The sequence below is a fragment of the Ictidomys tridecemlineatus genome, chromosome X (genome assembly GCF_052094955.1).
Source record: "Ictidomys tridecemlineatus isolate mIctTri1 chromosome X, mIctTri1.hap1, whole genome shotgun sequence".
Taxonomy (NCBI): domain Eukaryota; kingdom Metazoa; phylum Chordata; class Mammalia; order Rodentia; family Sciuridae; genus Ictidomys; species Ictidomys tridecemlineatus.
In genome coordinates this window covers 16,444,720-16,462,101 of record NC_135493.1, presented here as the reverse complement: position 1 = coordinate 16,462,101, position 17,382 = coordinate 16,444,720, and the positions used below count along the sequence as shown (strand labels likewise).

The 17,382-nt window shown below is 36.5% G+C and overlaps 1 protein-coding gene across 1 annotated transcript; it reads right to left on the bottom strand.

The window, feature by feature from the left end:
* Window positions 1-1,372: 1,372 nt before the first annotated feature.
* On the bottom strand, window positions 1,373-11,208 carry Mmgt1 (membrane magnesium transporter 1). Its single transcript, XM_078034231.1, has 4 exons — window positions 10,888-11,208; window positions 8,519-8,571; window positions 6,034-6,137; window positions 1,373-4,379 (listed from the first exon to the last, which is right to left on the bottom strand). Exons 1-4 carry the CDS (start codon window positions 10,964-10,966, stop codon window positions 4,220-4,222), a joined length of 396 nt encoding a protein of 131 aa, XP_077890357.1. The 5' UTR covers window positions 10,967-11,208; the 3' UTR covers window positions 1,373-4,219.
* Between the last annotated feature and the right edge of the window lie 6,174 nt (window positions 11,209-17,382).

Genomic DNA, 17,382 nt, shown 5'->3' with positions numbered 1-17,382 from the left:
CTGGTCTAATAATGGGAAAAAAACATCAGACAAATTCACGTAGAGGAACATTCTACAAATATTTGACCAGTTTTCTTCAAAACTGTCAAGACAAACAAAAACGACAGAAATCTAAGAATAATATGACTAATGTAATGTGGTACTCTGGAAGTATCCTGGATACAAAAAGGACATTAGGGAAAAACCCAAGAATATCTGAATAAAGTATGGATTTTAACTAACACATATTAAAATTGGCCCAAGGATTTTATCAAAATGTCTTATGTTAATATGCTATGGGGAAACTAAGTGTAGGACATATAGGAACCCTCTCTAGTTTTTTGTAAGTCTAAATCAGTTCTAATAAAACTTATTTAGAAAAATTTTTTAAGAGGTAGAGGAAGCTGGTACAGTGGTACCCACTTGTAATCTCAGCTACTTTGGAGTTTGCAGCAGAAGGACTCTAAGTTTTGAGGCCTACCTGGGCAACTTAGTGGGACCCTGTCTCCAAATAAATTTAAAAGGGTTGGGGATGTAGCTTAGTGGTAGAATACTTGCCTGCCTAGCATGTATAAGGCCATGGATTTAATTCCCAGTACTGTAAAAGGAAATAAAAAAAGGAACTATTATTGAAGAGCGACTAGATAGACACATTGATCAATATAATTTGTGAACCTTTTCAAAGTAGCTAAAAAATCTATTTTGGGGATACATACAGAAATTTAAATATGAAATAATATTGAGGTTTTTTTAGGTTATGGTATTATTTAGTATGGTATTATGGTTAAATGGGAGAATATCCTCACTCTTGTAAGAGAGGCACACTGACACATGTTGTAAAACGGGATGACAAAATCCTACAATTTATCTCAAATGATTGAGGCAGGGGAAGGAAAAACATTTGGAGAAAGCAAAAGCATCAGTGACAAAATGTTTAGGAATAGTGAATCTATATGAATGATGAATCTAAATGAAATGTTCATTCATCATGTTATTCTTTCACATTTCTGTAGGTTTGCAATTTTCAAAATAAAGTTTAAGGCAAATTTTAGATATGGACAAAATGATATTTAAAGTATCTAAAGTTCATCTTGAAAAATAAACATTTGTGATTGGATACTGCTACTCAAGGACCAATTCTTATACCCCAAAGGGCATTTGATGACATACAAATATAAATGAAGTTATGCATTCTATTTTGACTATAAAAACAAAACCGCAATAAGACTTTACATGTACAATTAAAGTACCTATGGAACTTAGTAAACAGGATCATGCTAGAAAAAATACAGTCATGAAATACACTCTTAAATTTGTCTGGGGATAGTGAAGCAGAGGAAATGAGATTTTAAAAAAGTTAAAAACAAACAAACAAAAAAAAAACACCACCAAAAACAAGGCAAGACAATCATTTATTTATTGGACAGGGCAAGGTCATTTAAAGAGAGAAAACATATTCAAAACGTGTTTAGCTTGGTGTTACAGGCATCGATGCTCACAACAAACAACACTACTCAATACATCATGGAAATAGGCCACATATAACCAGGAAGATGTGTCATGCCACTCAAAAATAAGCCACGATGCTTGGGAACAATTATTAGGGAGTTACAGAGCATAACAGTCTCTAATTCACCAATCTCCATTTCCTGCCATTGGGCCATTAGCCCATAGTATTGGCTGGTTCCCTGGTTATTGAGTCTTCCTGTATTCTAGAGAACTTTGATTGGTGTGCACTTCTCACATTTCTGAATTGTCACTGAAATCATAGTCAACTGAAGGACTAACTAACTCTCATCACTATAGTTTTGAACTACTTTAGGCAATAATTAACTATCTCATAGTAATGTAAATAAAATTCCATTTAATACATTTAGCACTGTTATAATGCACTCAAATCACCTTTAGTCCTATGGTACATACTTTAAAAGACAGCAGAAATTCACTGGAGTAAATTTTAAAAGGGATTTGGGGAGCTCACCTGGCCCGAGGTATATGAGGTGCTGACAAAGACAGACACCTGAAAAGTGCTATGTCAATTATTTGCCAAATTATTTGGCATCATTTTTAGCAGGACTTTTCTGACTGGGCCAGCAAAGATAGATTTCAATGTCCATTCTACAAACTAGCCAAAATATTATAAGCAATAGTATACAATGAATGATTGGCTATTCAGCATAAGATTAAACTGAGCATAAGATTAACTGAGAAACCTGTGAGGTATCTGGCCCTCCCTCCTTAAATTCATTGATTTACCAGTCACTTTCTTTTCCTACAATAAGAGTTTTCAAGATGAGAACAACTTTTTCATGCCAGAGAAAACCATTTTGGGGAAGCCAATCACAAAAGACTAGATATTGTATGAATGAATTTATATTAAATGATTAAAATAGGTATATAGAAAATGGACTAGTGGTTGCCTAGGGCTGGGGACCACTGGAAAATAATAGGAGATGACTGCCAAAGGGTACAGGGTTTCTTTCAGTGTGATTAAATGCCCTAAATTTGTCTGATCATGGGCACACAACATTGTGAATATAAAAATCATGAAGTTACACCCTTTAAATGGGGGAATTACAAAGTATGTGAATCAAATGCCAAATACATTGTTACAAAAATTTTAAGAAAGGAAGACAGTCCCCAAAGAGAAGAAAACAAGAGGTTCTCCCAAAGCAGGCCATACCTGAGGAAATGGTAGACAAGCATGGTGTAAAGAGCTTGTTTCCCACATGCTATTTTGATTTCATCACTTTAATCCCTTACTTCATATTTTTAACACATTTCTAAATTATTTTAGGTTATCAGCAGATTTCTAACTTTGTCTCATTAGAGACCAAAGTCAGGGTTCCACTGACTGAGCTGGTAAAACAAAATAAAATGACAATAAAAATCCCATGACAAAATAATCTCATCCTTTGGGGTTGTGCACAACTAGGCAGAATGTAAGAGCTGAGGTTTATTTCCAATGGAAAAAATGCCATCAGGTATAAGGGCATCTTATGACTCTTGCCTAAAGCATATTTCCTTTTCAAACCTGCATACATTTATTCCCTTTACACCTATACAATTCAACAAAAAGTAATGTTTTTATAACTGTACAATTCAACAAAAGCAATGCTCTCTACCAAAAAATGCTGAGCTTCCTGCTCAAAGAGCTAGCCAAATTTTCCTAAGGGTAAAATTACTATTTCTGAAAAAATCCAACTCTTTATCCATCTTCACCTTCAGCACTATACAGTGAAGACTGAAAACTAAACTGGCTATAATTTCTTAAATGACTTTAATTTTCTAAAATAATTAATATATTAGTTCCAAATATTTAGAATATATTTGGCCCAATTTTTTTGACTCTGCCTTTAGATTAATGAGAAGCTTCTTTTATTTTCACTTATTTAGTAAGAAATAACACAGACTTTGAATAAGTTAAACTGGCTAATGACAGGTAATCAGTTTTCCTCAATGATTATGATTGTTCCATACAGGGATGATAATGAAATCACAAATGGTCTTTTTGGTCTAACTTCAACTAATACTACAAAGTTAGGAAACATTTTTACAGCTAAATGAGGAGAACATAAGCAGCATTACAGCAAGTTAAACTTGTTAAGTGCATTTGTTATGACAGAATTTCTGACGCAAAAATTGCTCACTGCACACAGAACCTCAGAGAAGTGATAAAACAAGACAACTGATGTTAGAAGGTATATAGGAATGGGGTGGGGAGAGAATCAAGGATAAATTAATATCAGGCAAGTATCTTGGGAAAAAAAGAGCTACCTTTGAGGGCACATAAGAAAAACTGAGAAGTCACTATTTTGGTCTCCTTAGGGAAGTCCATTTGATAAGAACTGAAGACCTTTTTACTATAATTCATGCTGCAAAATGCAGTAGTCACGCAGTATTTCCAAAAGGATTCCTAAAAACTAGTGCAAAAGAAATCTAAGAAAATAAATAAACATAAAAACCAACCTTTTTCAAGGAAATGTGTTCAAAACAGTGACTTTTACAAAAAATGCAAATTTGTTTTAAATGAAAATATATATGAAAGATTAAAGACTCATTTTGCAGATAACTTACACTCCATCTACGATTTTTTTAACAGTGTACAAACAAGGGGTATAGATTTGTTTAATTAAGTCTGAAAGATCAATATAAATACTGATTCGGGGGGAGTGTTTTATACCCCAAACTCCAAGATTCAGCTCTGTGTCCTGTCCTGCTATTATAATTTGTAAAAACCTTAGCGACGCAGTGATTCGAGTTTTCGTAACTTCAATGATGTGTTAGAGGACAATGCCTCCTGGTTTGAAGAATTTGTTGTCTCCGAAGGCCGGAACAGTACTCGACCACGATGATTAAATACATAAAATGATGGATGATTCCTTAAGGTATCAAATGTCCTTAAAAGAAAACAAAAGCATCAATTTTAGATAAATCTTTATAAAAGCAGGTAAATCTGTAAAGCACATAAATCTTTGAAAATAACCAGGTTTCTAATGAATTACAAATTTGCTATGGACTATATTTTAACTCAGCCTAATAAGCCCATAAAATCAGACTGTAAATGATAATCATACTAGATATCTCTCTCTCTCTCTCTCTCTCTCTCTCTCTCTCTCTCTCTCTCTCTCTAACTGTACAGAGAAAATAAGAAACCTGGAAAGCCCACACAAAGCTCTCAAATTTCTTTTTTATTCATCCATTCCTTTTAGGATGCCTATGAATAATAAACTAAACACTAGGTCAACTTTAATCACTTCTATAAATCTAAAAGTGGCTTTTTCCAAATAGTTTTCCAAAAACATGCCCATAGATTACACCTTTTGATTATTCTCATTTGGCCCTCACTATTCAGCCATATGATCATTTCACAGATCTGTTTCCCACAAATCTTTCAAGCATAACAACAAAACCTCTCATTGGCCAAAATCATATATTTTGCTATCACCTACTTGATCCCATTCTGTTTTACTTCTTTCTTTCCAGGCCCCTTGCCTGTGATTCTTGGTAGACTCTTTATAAGAGCAGCAGTGATAGTGGAATATCCTTTCTTTTCTAGTGAGATCTACATAGTTTTAAAAAAAGTTCACAAACACCTTGGTGTATGGCCTTTAGTGTTTGCTTTCAAGTGTTATTTTTCAGAAGAACCCTTCCTTTGATTAAAACTCAAATCTCAAAGTCAGCTGACCAATCATTCAAGCACACCCCCATATAAAACAGGAGGTATATAAATGTACATTAAAATATAACAGCATGTACAAATATGTAACAATGAATTCCACCATTATGTATAACTATAATACACAATAAAAACAGAAAACAACAAAAAGATGCAAATCAAAAGTAAAAGTAAGGGGGTGAGGACGGATGAGTTTCCTTTAACACATAAATTTTTACTACGAACCCTTCTAAGAAAATACAGTTATTTCCAGGATCATGAAAGTGGATAAATTTCAGAGATGGAATTAAACAAAACTGAAGTAGAAATATGAGAAAGAAAAACAAACAAAGCTTGTGAAAACAGCTTAGAAAAAGTCCATAAAAAAAGAAAGTAGAGTAACATTTTTTTTCATCCAGGAATACAAAAGGGCCTGTGGGCAGAGCTTATGTCACAGACCAGGTTCAAACAAGAGAGTAAACAGAAAAACCATTATTCTTCCAAAGACTAAGCTGTCACAAGAGGATAAAAGATGAATAAAGAAAGAAAAGAGAGAGAGGGAAGGGGGGAGAGGAAGGAAGGAAGAGAGAGAGAGAAGGAGGGATTGTGGTTAATCTTTTGGAGGAATTATCTATGTATCTATTTCTCTCCCTCCAACCAACCAATAAATTTAAGTCTAGCTAGTACTATAAGGTAATACCTTATTCTAATATCAATGATCAAATATTCAGCTTCCATTTTTCCTATCATATCAAACACTTCCTCGATATTTTTACCTCTTCTTCATACAAACTACATAATCAAATGTAAGAAGAAAACCAAGTTTCATGTGCCAGAAATTACATAATAAAGCAAATCCCTACAAAATAAATGCCTCTGAAAAGGGAAAGACTTACTTATTTTTTAATTCTGAAGTGGCATCCATGTCTTTAAACTCCCCTGCAATATGAACTATACCATAACAGGTAACTGCAAAGGCCAGAAGTGTCTGAAGAACTATCTGTGAGTATAAAGATTGAGATTACTAAATAGCACAAAAATATTATACAAAACATTCACAATCTTCTCTTCTACTCTGTATGGCTTCTAACAAGTAGTCCCTTTCAGTGCCACTTATGTAGGAAATCAATTATCACTTGAAATGATTTGCACTCAGACACAATAAAATCTTCTATTCATCCTGTGGCTTGGCTACAAAAATAGGTGTGATGCTTCAATAAATAAACTCAAGTAGGGGCTGGGATTGTGGCTCAGTGGTGGAGCACTCACTTAGCATGGGCAGGACACAGGTTGGATTCTCAGCACCACATAAAAATAAAGGCATTGTGTTGTGTCCATTTACAGAAAAAAGAAAAAGATTCATATTTCTCTCTCTCTCTCTCTCTCTCTCTCTCTCTCTCTCTCTCTCTCTCTCTCTCTCTCTCTCTCCTTTAAAAAATAAACTAAAATAAACAAAACAGTACTAAATAAATACAAAATCAGCATTCATTTGTCAAATATTACCTGTTTGAAGGAGTAACTGAGAATTTTGAAAATGTGGTTTTTTTTCAAAATAAGTACACAAAGCATATGCTACAAAGTAAAGAAAAGCAATAAAATTACACCACTTACCCACTATCCAGCTTAAATAGACAGTTTCTACCACCTTTCAGGTGCCATGTGTCCCCTCTGATTATTTCCTTTACCCTCCTTCTCAAAGTTGAATATTGTCCCCAATTGTGTTAATCAGTTCTTTGCTTTTCTTAATAATTTTTCTAGCTATATATTCATCCCTACCTTCCTTTTACTTTTGCTCATTTTGAAACTTATTTAAATGGACTCGTGTATTCTTTTGAATCTAGATGTTCCTGTTCAACATTATGTTTGTAAAATTATCCCCTGCTGCAGTATACAGTTATAGTCTGTTTTCATTATGTTTTGTATTTCATTATATGGAAGTTGCACAATTAATCCATTCCACTGTTGATGGATATATGGGTTGTTTCCTGTTATTTTTATGTTAACTTGAATATTCTTGTGTGTCTCCTGATGCACAGGAGTGGAAACACTGAGTATAAAATATGCACATGTTCAGACTTATTAGGTAATACCAAATGGCTTTCCTCAAAATTTGTGCAAGCAACAAAGTTGAATGTTTGAAACTAACCAACATGAGATTATAAGCATATTTTCTTGATTGTGATTTTCTGAATTTAAAAAATTTTCCAATTTGTAATGTTACTTAAAATAGATATACATGAGTGTGTGTGAATGTTTGTGTGCATCTACCACAAAGAAAATGTGATAGATAGGTAGCCACATCTACCATACCCTTAATTATAAACAACTCAAGTAAAAATTTGTCACAACCTTTTATTCTGTTCAGATTAAAACCTAATGTCATATGTAATACCAATTTACATTCTGACCACCAATGAACCAAGGAGACTTTTTTCACTGTTAACAAGAATGTGTTAAATCTAAGTTGTCATGAAAATATGTTCAAGATAAATTGTATAATAAAAAACTATAAAATTTTATATATGTACACATGTATAATAACTTTTTAAAAAAGAAAAACTCTATGTTTTGATTAGATAAAACTATATATACATGTTGTTTACCTATAGGAAGAAGTCTGAACTTATATACTTCAAACTATCAGAGGTAGAAATGAAATTGCCAAGGAATAGGATCAGTTTTGTTACTGTTTTAATTTTGTGCAGCCAGTTTTAATTTTTATACTTATTGTTTGATTCCTTTACAAAGAACTTATTACTTTTTAAAGTTCAAATCTAATAAAGATAAAAATTGTGAGTGAAGTTGGAATATGCAATATTTTAGCTTAAAAAACACATTTTTTTTAGATTTCCCATCTATGTGTATCCCTAAACAATGCATTATTAGCTTTGTTGTAAAACTTTACATAAGAAGGAACTTTTCTAAGAAATAAAGTCAAGTAATAAACTTTTTTATTTTCTTTTTTAATTTAGCACTGACTTTTTATTTAAAATTCCTGAGAACCAAATAATTAATCTTTTAAGTCCCTTTCATACTATGGTCAGGGTAACTTTTAGATTATTTTTAAAAATATGTTTTAGTAGTAGATGAACACGATACCTTTATTTTATTTTCATTTGGTGCTGAGGATCGAACCCAGTGCCTTCCACAGGCAAGGCAAACGCTCTACCACTGACAGCCCTAGAAAGACTACAGTTCTAGAAAACAGAAATCTTCCAGTTTCTAAATTTTGGGTTTTACAAAGAGTGATGTGAAGCAGAGAACAGATGTTATTTCATGTCTAAAAAAATGTTAAGAGGATAAAAACCAGTAAAAAATTATCATAAGCAAAGTGGCTAATTTTAAAAATATATTTTAATAGAATATAAATGACCAACTTACATCTATTGGCAGTGATTCATCTTCTTTTTCTGTTAATCGCATGTAAGAACGATCTATAAACCAGAAGCATACCATTAAGGAAATTGTAGCCCATTTTTCTTTCTTGAAATGCAAGCAAATCAATAGATCAAAGAAGTGGCTGACTTATATGCTACATAAAGTAATGCTAATCCCAGATTCCTCAAAAACCTCTATCCTCTAAGGCAGTCAGCCTTATCTTAATTAACTATTTCATTGTCATTTTCACCTGCTTTGTCACCCTGTAAGATGGAGTAAGAGAGAGTGATGGGCAAGTATGAGGCAGAAATACCCAAGCATGATTTTTTTTTACTAAAGGAATATGAGAAACTTCTGAAAACTGTTTATTTCACTAAGTAGTAAAAGAAATAATAATTTAAAAATTAATAAGTCTACATAAAATCTCAGCTCTGAATAGCACCACATCACATAGTAAAGCCAATGTAATACTGGTCTGGAAACATTTTTCTGGAAAAAACATGATGGGGCACCGTTGGACAAGAAATTCCAGGACACCAATTTCTGCATCTAGTACTTTTTAATTATAATTCTGTTGCTACCTTAATTTCAGGAGGCAGCAAAGGATGAAGGAAAAGGATCAGGATTTGAAAGCTGGTAAACTTGGATAATGGTGCTGGTAATTTACAACATCTCACTCAAGTTAAGACATCCTCAGTGACTGTAACATGTAGTTCAATTTTTAGAGTGTTAAAATGTGGGAGTGAGAGGGGAGTATGTTTTAGAATCAAAGAAATACAGTATCTTTTCATATCCTGAGTTTCTGAAGCAGCAAAATGGGAATAATGTGAGGATTAGGGAGATTCACTATACCATAGCTGCTCCACTATAACAAAGGTCATTACAGCAAAGATGATCATGCTATCTGCTGCCACAATCCCACATGACATAATTAGTTTCAAAGATATTAGTGTCTTGCCAACATGAGTATTACAAAGAGGACTCACTGCAGTGACAAATCCACAAGGCATTCTCATCACTTGAAACATAAAAATACAGAATCCTCATTCTAGATAGACCTAGGGCAATTTCTATTTAATCATGTACATTGGACTTCAAATATGGAAACTGTTTTGAGTAAATGTGTATGAATTCTTTCTTAAAAGAGAATGTGTTTAGAGACATATTCTTAAGTTTTCACTTACAGAATTGTTAAGGACGGGTGTATAAAGAAAAAAAAATCAAACCAAAACCAACAATAGATTTGGACTAATCTTCTACTGTCTGTTCCATTTCTAGCTAACTTTCTTGTTTCCATGCAGCTTAACCTGACCCTAACACTATCTTTAGCCAGGCATTTCTTCATCTGTAAAATGAAGGAGTTGAACTTCAGTGATCTCCAAGGGCTCTCCTTGCTCTATGATTGTGTAATTTTAAAGCTGGAACTTATTATAGAAATTAACATTGTAGTCCAATGTATCCTAATCTCCTCCAGGACCATGCTTCTCAAACTAATGTGCATACAAATCACCTGGGGATCTTATTAAAACGAAGATTCTGACTCAATAGATCTGAAGAGAGGCCTGAGTGTCTTCTAACAAGCTCCCAGGTGACGACCAGGAGGTTGGTCTGTTGACCACACTAAGAGTAGCAAGGATCTGGGACAAATTCCTGAACCACCAGTTCCTGGAATAATTAACTCCCATGCATCCTTATAAACTTTTAGCATAATATTTATATCTCTTCATTGTGATTATATCTTGATCCCACTTTTTTACCCCCAGTAGCCTATGAACTCCCTTATGGCATCGCAGTCGCTGTACTTGTAGCAGCTAAGCACGAAGTAATTTCAACCAATGACCAGAGACTGAATTTTATAATACAGTGCAGCACACATCTTTTTGCCCAAGGTCACACTGATTCGCGGTCAAACAAGTTTTTAACAACCGTCCCTTCAGACTCCCAATTCGGTATTCTTTACCGGTATCACAGTGCCTCCCTGAGGCAATGGGTCCCTTAACTTCTTAGTCTATGCCTGGACAGCCTAGAAATCCCCAGGATATTGTCCACCTAGTTGTCACGAGGCCACAAGCATTCAAAGTCCTCAATCCCACACTCTGCCTGATCTGCCCTATGCCGGATCTGACATCCCTGGCCTGGATTCCCGACAGACTCCAGCTTTGGACCCTAACCCTGACACCAATCTTTCTTCAATCTCGGGTGTCCACACCCTTCAAACCCCAAACCTTACACCGCAGATCCTGAATTGTATTTCTGAGTCTGTAATGTAAATAACCGTTCCTCGAACTTTCAGTCCGACAGTCCCTTAGGGTTGCACCCACATAACGCCCCCAGGGTCCACACCACAGAGGTCTCCTCCTCCAGGTACTTACGCTGCGCAGCAGAAAAGGCGGCGTGGGCTAGGGCAAAGAGGCCGATGCCTACTAGCCCCTTCCATAGCGATGGCGCCATGATTCTGAAAAAGCAATAGCCCCCCCCTAAAAAAAAAAAAACGCGAAGTGCGGCTGAGTTGTTCCTTCTTTCACCGGCGGGTGTCCGCTCGGCGCGGGAAGATGACGTCACTGAAGCCCTGGGCGCGAAGTGCCTTAGTGGTGCAATAACTAGAGAACCGTGAGAAAGAGGAAACAGGAATGCCGGGAAGAAGGAGAGAGCGACACGGAAAAAGGTCGGTCAGAGTCTCCGAGCCTGCGCAGTGTGGCCTCTCTGCGAGGGGCAGAGGGTGTAAAAGAAGAGGAGAAAGTGAGACCAATGGGGAAGCGAAGAAGGGCTCCAGCCAATGAACACCGGCCGCGGGAGAAGGGGCGGGGCCTGCGGAGAGGCCAGGGCGGAGCCGGGGATGGGGGGGAGGCGGCAGTAAGCAGTAGGTTGCTAGAGGCAGTGGTTGGTGCTGGAATCTGACTGCGTCCCCCAACAGTGTTTTTTTTGTTGTTGTTTTTTATTTTTTATTTTTTGTTGTTGTTTATTGCTTCGTTGGTTTTGGATTTTGATTTTGGTTTTCCTTCAAGCTCTGTGCTTTTCTTACCTGCTTTTGCCCTCTTGGAACTGGCAAGTGTAAGGAGGCAAGAGTGTAAAATTGAGGAGGCAGGTGGAGCTTCCAGGGCACTAACCTGGATTTGGAGCCCCAAACACTTGGCATATGGGCGGCGCTCAGCAAAGTTAGTTTTTTTCTCTTAATGTTCAAAGGGTCTTGGGGGGGGGAATAATATATATATACATATACACATACACACACACACACACTTGTTTTTCTCCTTTTTTATTTGTCTTGACCCCCTAAAATCCAGACATTCAATAGTAACGTTCTCCCCTTTACCACTTTCTGCTCTTCTCTACCCTGGTGAGCTCATCCATTCATTTCTTACTTCAACCAGCATAGATATTACAGTGATTCCAAATCGATAGCTCTTCTCTCAAATATCTCCTTTCTTAGCTCCAGATCTTTATTTCCAACTACTTTCTGAACATTTATTTTCATATGGGTGGTCCTGTGGCACTTCAAACTTATATACCCAAAAGGGAATTCATCTTTTATTTCCCCAAACTGCACCCATTCATACACTGCTCCCTGGCTGAGTGGCACAACTTTGTTAACTACATATCACAAGGTAAATGCAAACAATAGACTACCATTCTTTCCCTTGAACCCTATCAGAATTTTATGTTTAGCTTTATCACTTTACCTACTCTCACTTCCTCAAAGATGCCTAACCTTACTGCTCCTTTTAAGTTTGCAACATTCTCATTTATGATCCCCTTAGCCTGCTGTTTTATATCACCTTCTAACCTACTAAATAATTCATTTATTTATGATATATTTATGGTGTTTGCTGTGATATTGTTCACTATTTCTCTTCCTCCACTGTAATGTAAGTTCCAAGAGGACAGATTTTTCATCTCCTAGAACCTTGACTATTACTTGGTGGGCATTCACTAAATGTTTGTTGGATGAAGAATGAGTGAATTGTGGAAAAGAAATATTACTGTTTGAAAGGATATCTACATTGTCTCCATTATTTTGAATTAGGTTCCAAAATCCCTGTGGACTTCTGATATACTTGAGTTTCCTCAAAGCTGAAAAGAAGTAGAAAATAAGGAAGACACCCAAAGTTCAAAATACTTACTCAACTTTACCTATATAATTATTGCCATATATATATATATATATATATATATATCACTGTCAAAATCTTTACTCATGATCATTATTTTTCCCTGAACTGTTTCCAATTTCTTCACCTGAAAGCCAAAATTTTACACAGTACTTGATCAGTGTCAAATGTAGTATAATGTATTCCTTACAAATGTAGTCCTATTTATAAGCCTCATAATCAGGAAGAACCAGCAGGTAATATGTAGAGTTGGCAGGAAAGTGCTTCCTTCTCCACTCTTGGGAGTTAGCAAGATAGAAATGATAGTTAACAAAAAAATCTTAAAACCTAATTTTTAGCTTGGATGATGGTCAAGTTGAAATTTTCAGGTGTTCTGGTAAATTGCCTTTTGTAATATCCATTTATCAAAAGCAGAAAATGATTACACATTTTCTTAAAGTAGCTGAGATGTGGTTCCATTCTTTTAAAAATATAAGGTTATGGAAAAATAGATCCAGTAAGGTATGTGGTACTTGTACATGCCATTGAAGCATTATTTTAGTCTTCAGTGAGATGGCTCATGTCCAGACATTGAGTTGCATTTTCTCTACTGCTCTCTTAAGATGCCTTCCCCACTCTTATGGTCAGCCTCTTACCTATGTACTGAATACAAGAGAAACTAGCCTAATTTCACATTTTCTAATAGTATTTAAATCATGATCATGACATGAGATTTAAATTGTCTTTATCTGTAGATTCCAACCTGAAGAGAAGCCAAAGTATCCATAATCACAGTTATCAAAGATCATTCAAATAAGTACCTTGGGTTCTCTCATACACGATTCTGAAGGTTGGAATTAATTCTAAAGATACAAGGTACAGCTAATGACAGCACTGTTTTCATGACCTCTTAGAACAAAAGTCAAACCTCAGGAGAAAAAGTACTTAAATTCCTAAGAGACCCCAGAAATGCCTTTAGTTTTCCTAAGCAACTATTCATATGCACCCCAGAAATGATGTGGATATTATTGAAGGTGGAGATAATGATCTCTAAAGCCCTTCCTACTGAGATATGAAGACTCATCACATTTCTCAGGGCAACCTGTTGAATAAAGAAAGCACAGCTAACCAAGAACTATCTTTAAAGTTCATTTACTCGGTTCCATGACACTGAACTAGATGAATATGTTCACACACCACAAATTCATGTCTACATTTCCTATGCAAATTCTCCCTCTCTACCACACTGTCCTTTCCTACTTAGTTCACAAATCCACTTTCCCTAGGAATATGTTCCAATTATAAGTATCTATAAAAGGTAAGTATCTATTGTAGGGATTAAACTTTTCTTCAAGCTATTTGTATTTAGTACAAATAAAACAATATACTTAGTACAAATATCTCTGGGTAACAAATTCTAGAAGCCTGCCACCTTCTGGGCAAACTAGTATTTTCAAGTTTGAAATTGCGTCCTCTGCTTTTTTTCTTTTTTAATTTATTTTTTAGTTGTAGATGGACACAATATCTTTATTTATTTTTATGTGGTGCTGAGGATTGAACCCGGGGCCTCTCATGTGTGAAGCAAGCACTCTACCGCTGAGCTATAGTCCCAGCCCCTGCTAATTTTTTTCTTTACCAAAGTAATGTGTGTTCATTTTAAGAAATTCAAACAACAACAACAAAAATGTATTCCTCTTAAAGCATTAAAGTGGTGCCATGGTATTTTGAGTTTTGAATCTTAGTAAACAAGACTGTGGTTACATGATCCATATCTTTAAGGTTTGTTTGATGGATGGTTTATATTATAGTAGTTAAAAGCATTTGTTCTGACATTGGATTGGGTTTGAATCCTGGCTCTTCCTTTTCTACCTCTGGGAAATTGGAGAAGTTACTTAACTTTGCTGTACCTCAGTATACTGATCTGGAAAATGAAGTCAATAATAGTGTTTATTTGATACAGTTCTTGTCAGGATATAAAGTGTTTTAGAACCCTCTCACACATACAAAGCACTCAGTAAATGTTACCTATTGTTATGGACTCTGCTAGCTATTTTTTCAAACTGAACAGATTTTTTATCCCTTTAGTCTTTTCTAAAACATCAATTGCTTCTTCTCTTTTATTATTTTAATTGTTCTTCTCTGGACACTTTCCAGATGTACTAGTATCTCTCTTAGCGTTTCATTACATATATGCAGAAAGTATCCTAGGTTATGTGTATGAGGTTAATATGATTATTCATTTCAAAGAGACTTCCTAATGACACTGATGAATGTATTCGCTTTTTTAGCACATTGGTTTGTTCTGTTCAAGAAATAAACTTTTGAAAACTCCACCATTGTTATGCTGAGTTCTAAATGGTAGCTGTGACCTTATCTTGGTTCTGTTTTACTTTTTTTTTTTTTTTGCCAGCACTGGGGATTGAACTCAGGAGTGTCCTACCATTGAGCTACACCCCCAGCCTTCTAAAAGTTTTTTGAGATGGGGTCTTGGTAAGTTGCTGATACTGCACTCAAACTTGGGATCCTCCTGCCTCAGCCTCCCTAGTCACTGAGATTGCAGGCCTGCACCAATGTACTTAATTTTGGTTCTGTTTAAATATAGGTATTCAGTATAGTAACTACCCAATGACTAAGTCTCTTTCCATCCTCTCTTCTTGGGAGAATGCAGAAGCTCCCACAGCTTCAATATTGTGCATGCTCCCCAATGTACTGCTGAGCCTGACTTCACTCCAGGACAGTTTCTGCCTATTTTGATATTTGCGCTTAGATATACATCCAACCTGTTAGCAGAGCTCTACATTCTGACTTCATATTAATGCTACTAATGACCCTATGTGTTTTCTGGCTATCTAGGTTCAAAACCTTGGAGTCATCTTTTGATTCTTTTTTCCCAGCACTTCCAAGCCATGCACCAAATCAACTGCCAAGCAGTTTACTCCTAAAGGAGAAAGTGGTGGTGAGAGTGAGAAGTGTGGAACAGTGTTGGTTTGAGAGAGAATCACTTTCAGAAGGAAGCCAAAGGCTCATGGGGTTTAGCTGCCTGGTAGAGTTATTGTCCTCTCAATGTTCTTCCTGGGATCACAAGTTGGAGGCTGGCCTGGTCACAGAGTGAGTCCTTGTTTCAAAATAAAATAAAAAGGGCTGGGATGTAGCTCAGTGGTAGAGTGCTTTGCCTAGTATATGGAGGCCCTGGGTTTGATTCCCCAAAACTAGAAAAAAAAAATACTCCTGGAACTCTGATATGATGAGGTTGCTGAGGAAGCATTCTAGGTAGCTGGGGTCACATAAACAGAGGTAAAAATCTGGGACTTGAAGACATTTGTTAGCTGGCCACCATGACACATGCTTATGATCCCAGTGCCTTGGGAGGCTGAGGCAGGGGCATCAGAAGTTCAAAACCAGCCTCAGAAAATTAGCCAGGCCCTAAGCAACTTAGCAAGACCCTGCCTCTAAATAAAAAAGTAAAAGGGCTGGGGATGTGGCTCAGTGGTTAAGCATCTCTGAGTTAAATACCCAGTTTAAAAAAAATATTTGCTAACTGTGGTCAGGGAAGGAAATGTGTGACGTTTTTGTCAAATTCCAAATACTTGGAGAGTGGAAAGTAGTTTGTGCTGACGCAAAAATAGCCTTGGAATAAGTGGTTAGGTCTGAATAAGCAGACAAGCTATTTCAGTGGGTCTTCTGGGCCTTCAGGATAGGTCTGGGGAGAGGGTAGTGGGAAGCTTAGGAAAGCTCCATACCTGGGTTTCATGCCTCCACAAACCCCAACCCTGAGTTAGCAGAGCAGTGAGATTAGGCTGGAGTTAAGGTATAGGGAACAGGTGGCCAGAAGTTTTCTTGAGAAGACACAGACAGATCCAGATAATAGCGATACTGCCAGTTATCAGTGATGAGTTCTGCTTCCTCACACGTTGAAGTTTGAAACATTAGCGAAACATGCCAAGGCAAGTATATAAAGCAGGGTTTATTTGAAAAGGGGCAACATAGACTTCTCCCTAGAGGGAGAATGGAGCCATAGCTGGTATCCTGGTATCCCAAGAAGCAAAGAGTTCTGCTCTTTTTATATGTCCTAAGTTTCCTTTGTTCTCCTGCCCTCTTCCACTTATCTTTTTTCTTCCTGAGTAGGTAACTAGGCATTTGACTAGGCTTAGGAAATGCTCAGTTGGTTGGCCAAAAGGTGGAAAACAGGTGGGCTGAAGGGGGAAGGGCAGGATGGAGCAGCCCAGGACACATTAATTAACAACCTTATAGCTCCCTATAGGAAGGGGTAATTCCTGGGACAGGTTACCTTAGCAACAGGTTGGAGCAGGAGGATGTTCTTGATAAGGGTGGAGGAAGGGCTCTGGAAGAAGGGCTCTGAAGGAATTAACATTTCAATCCCTCAGGGAACAGTCTCCAACTTGCCAGACTCACTCAAAATTGGCCTCTTTGATGTGGACCTGACTTGATTTATCTATCTATACTGATTGCCTGTCTAATTCTGGCTTCATTCCCCCTTCTAATTTTAGGAACTCCTTACTGCTGTAAGGAAATGATCACTCTGGCTGCTTTGGAGCTGGGAGGGGGCAATGTGAGGTGAGACAAGCAAATTTGGAATTCCCTTTTAGAAGTTAACTTCGATTGAGGTCTGGTTGGGGGAGAACAGGTTGTAAAGTTATCTGGGAATGGGTGCTTCTATGAGAGAGAAACAACAAACATGAGTACTGAATAAATGTTGCAGCATCTGGGACATGCCAATTTATACCATGAAGATGATAGCAGTCAATAATCTCTCAACAG

Bases quoted from the DNA above. Each gene is read 5' to 3' on its own strand.
- Mmgt1 (XM_078034231.1), bottom strand. From the start codon at position 10,966: ATGGCGCCATCGCTATGGAAGGGGCTAGTAGGCATCGGCCTCTTTGCC. The intron at 8,572-10,887 runs GTAAGTACCTGG...TCTGGTTTATAG, and splicing joins CGCCTTTTCTGCTGCGCAGC to ATCGTTCTTACATGCGATTA. The intron at 6,138-8,518 runs GTAAGTTGGTCA...TTATACTCACAG, and splicing joins ATGAATCACTGCCAATAGAT to ATAGTTCTTCAGACACTTCT.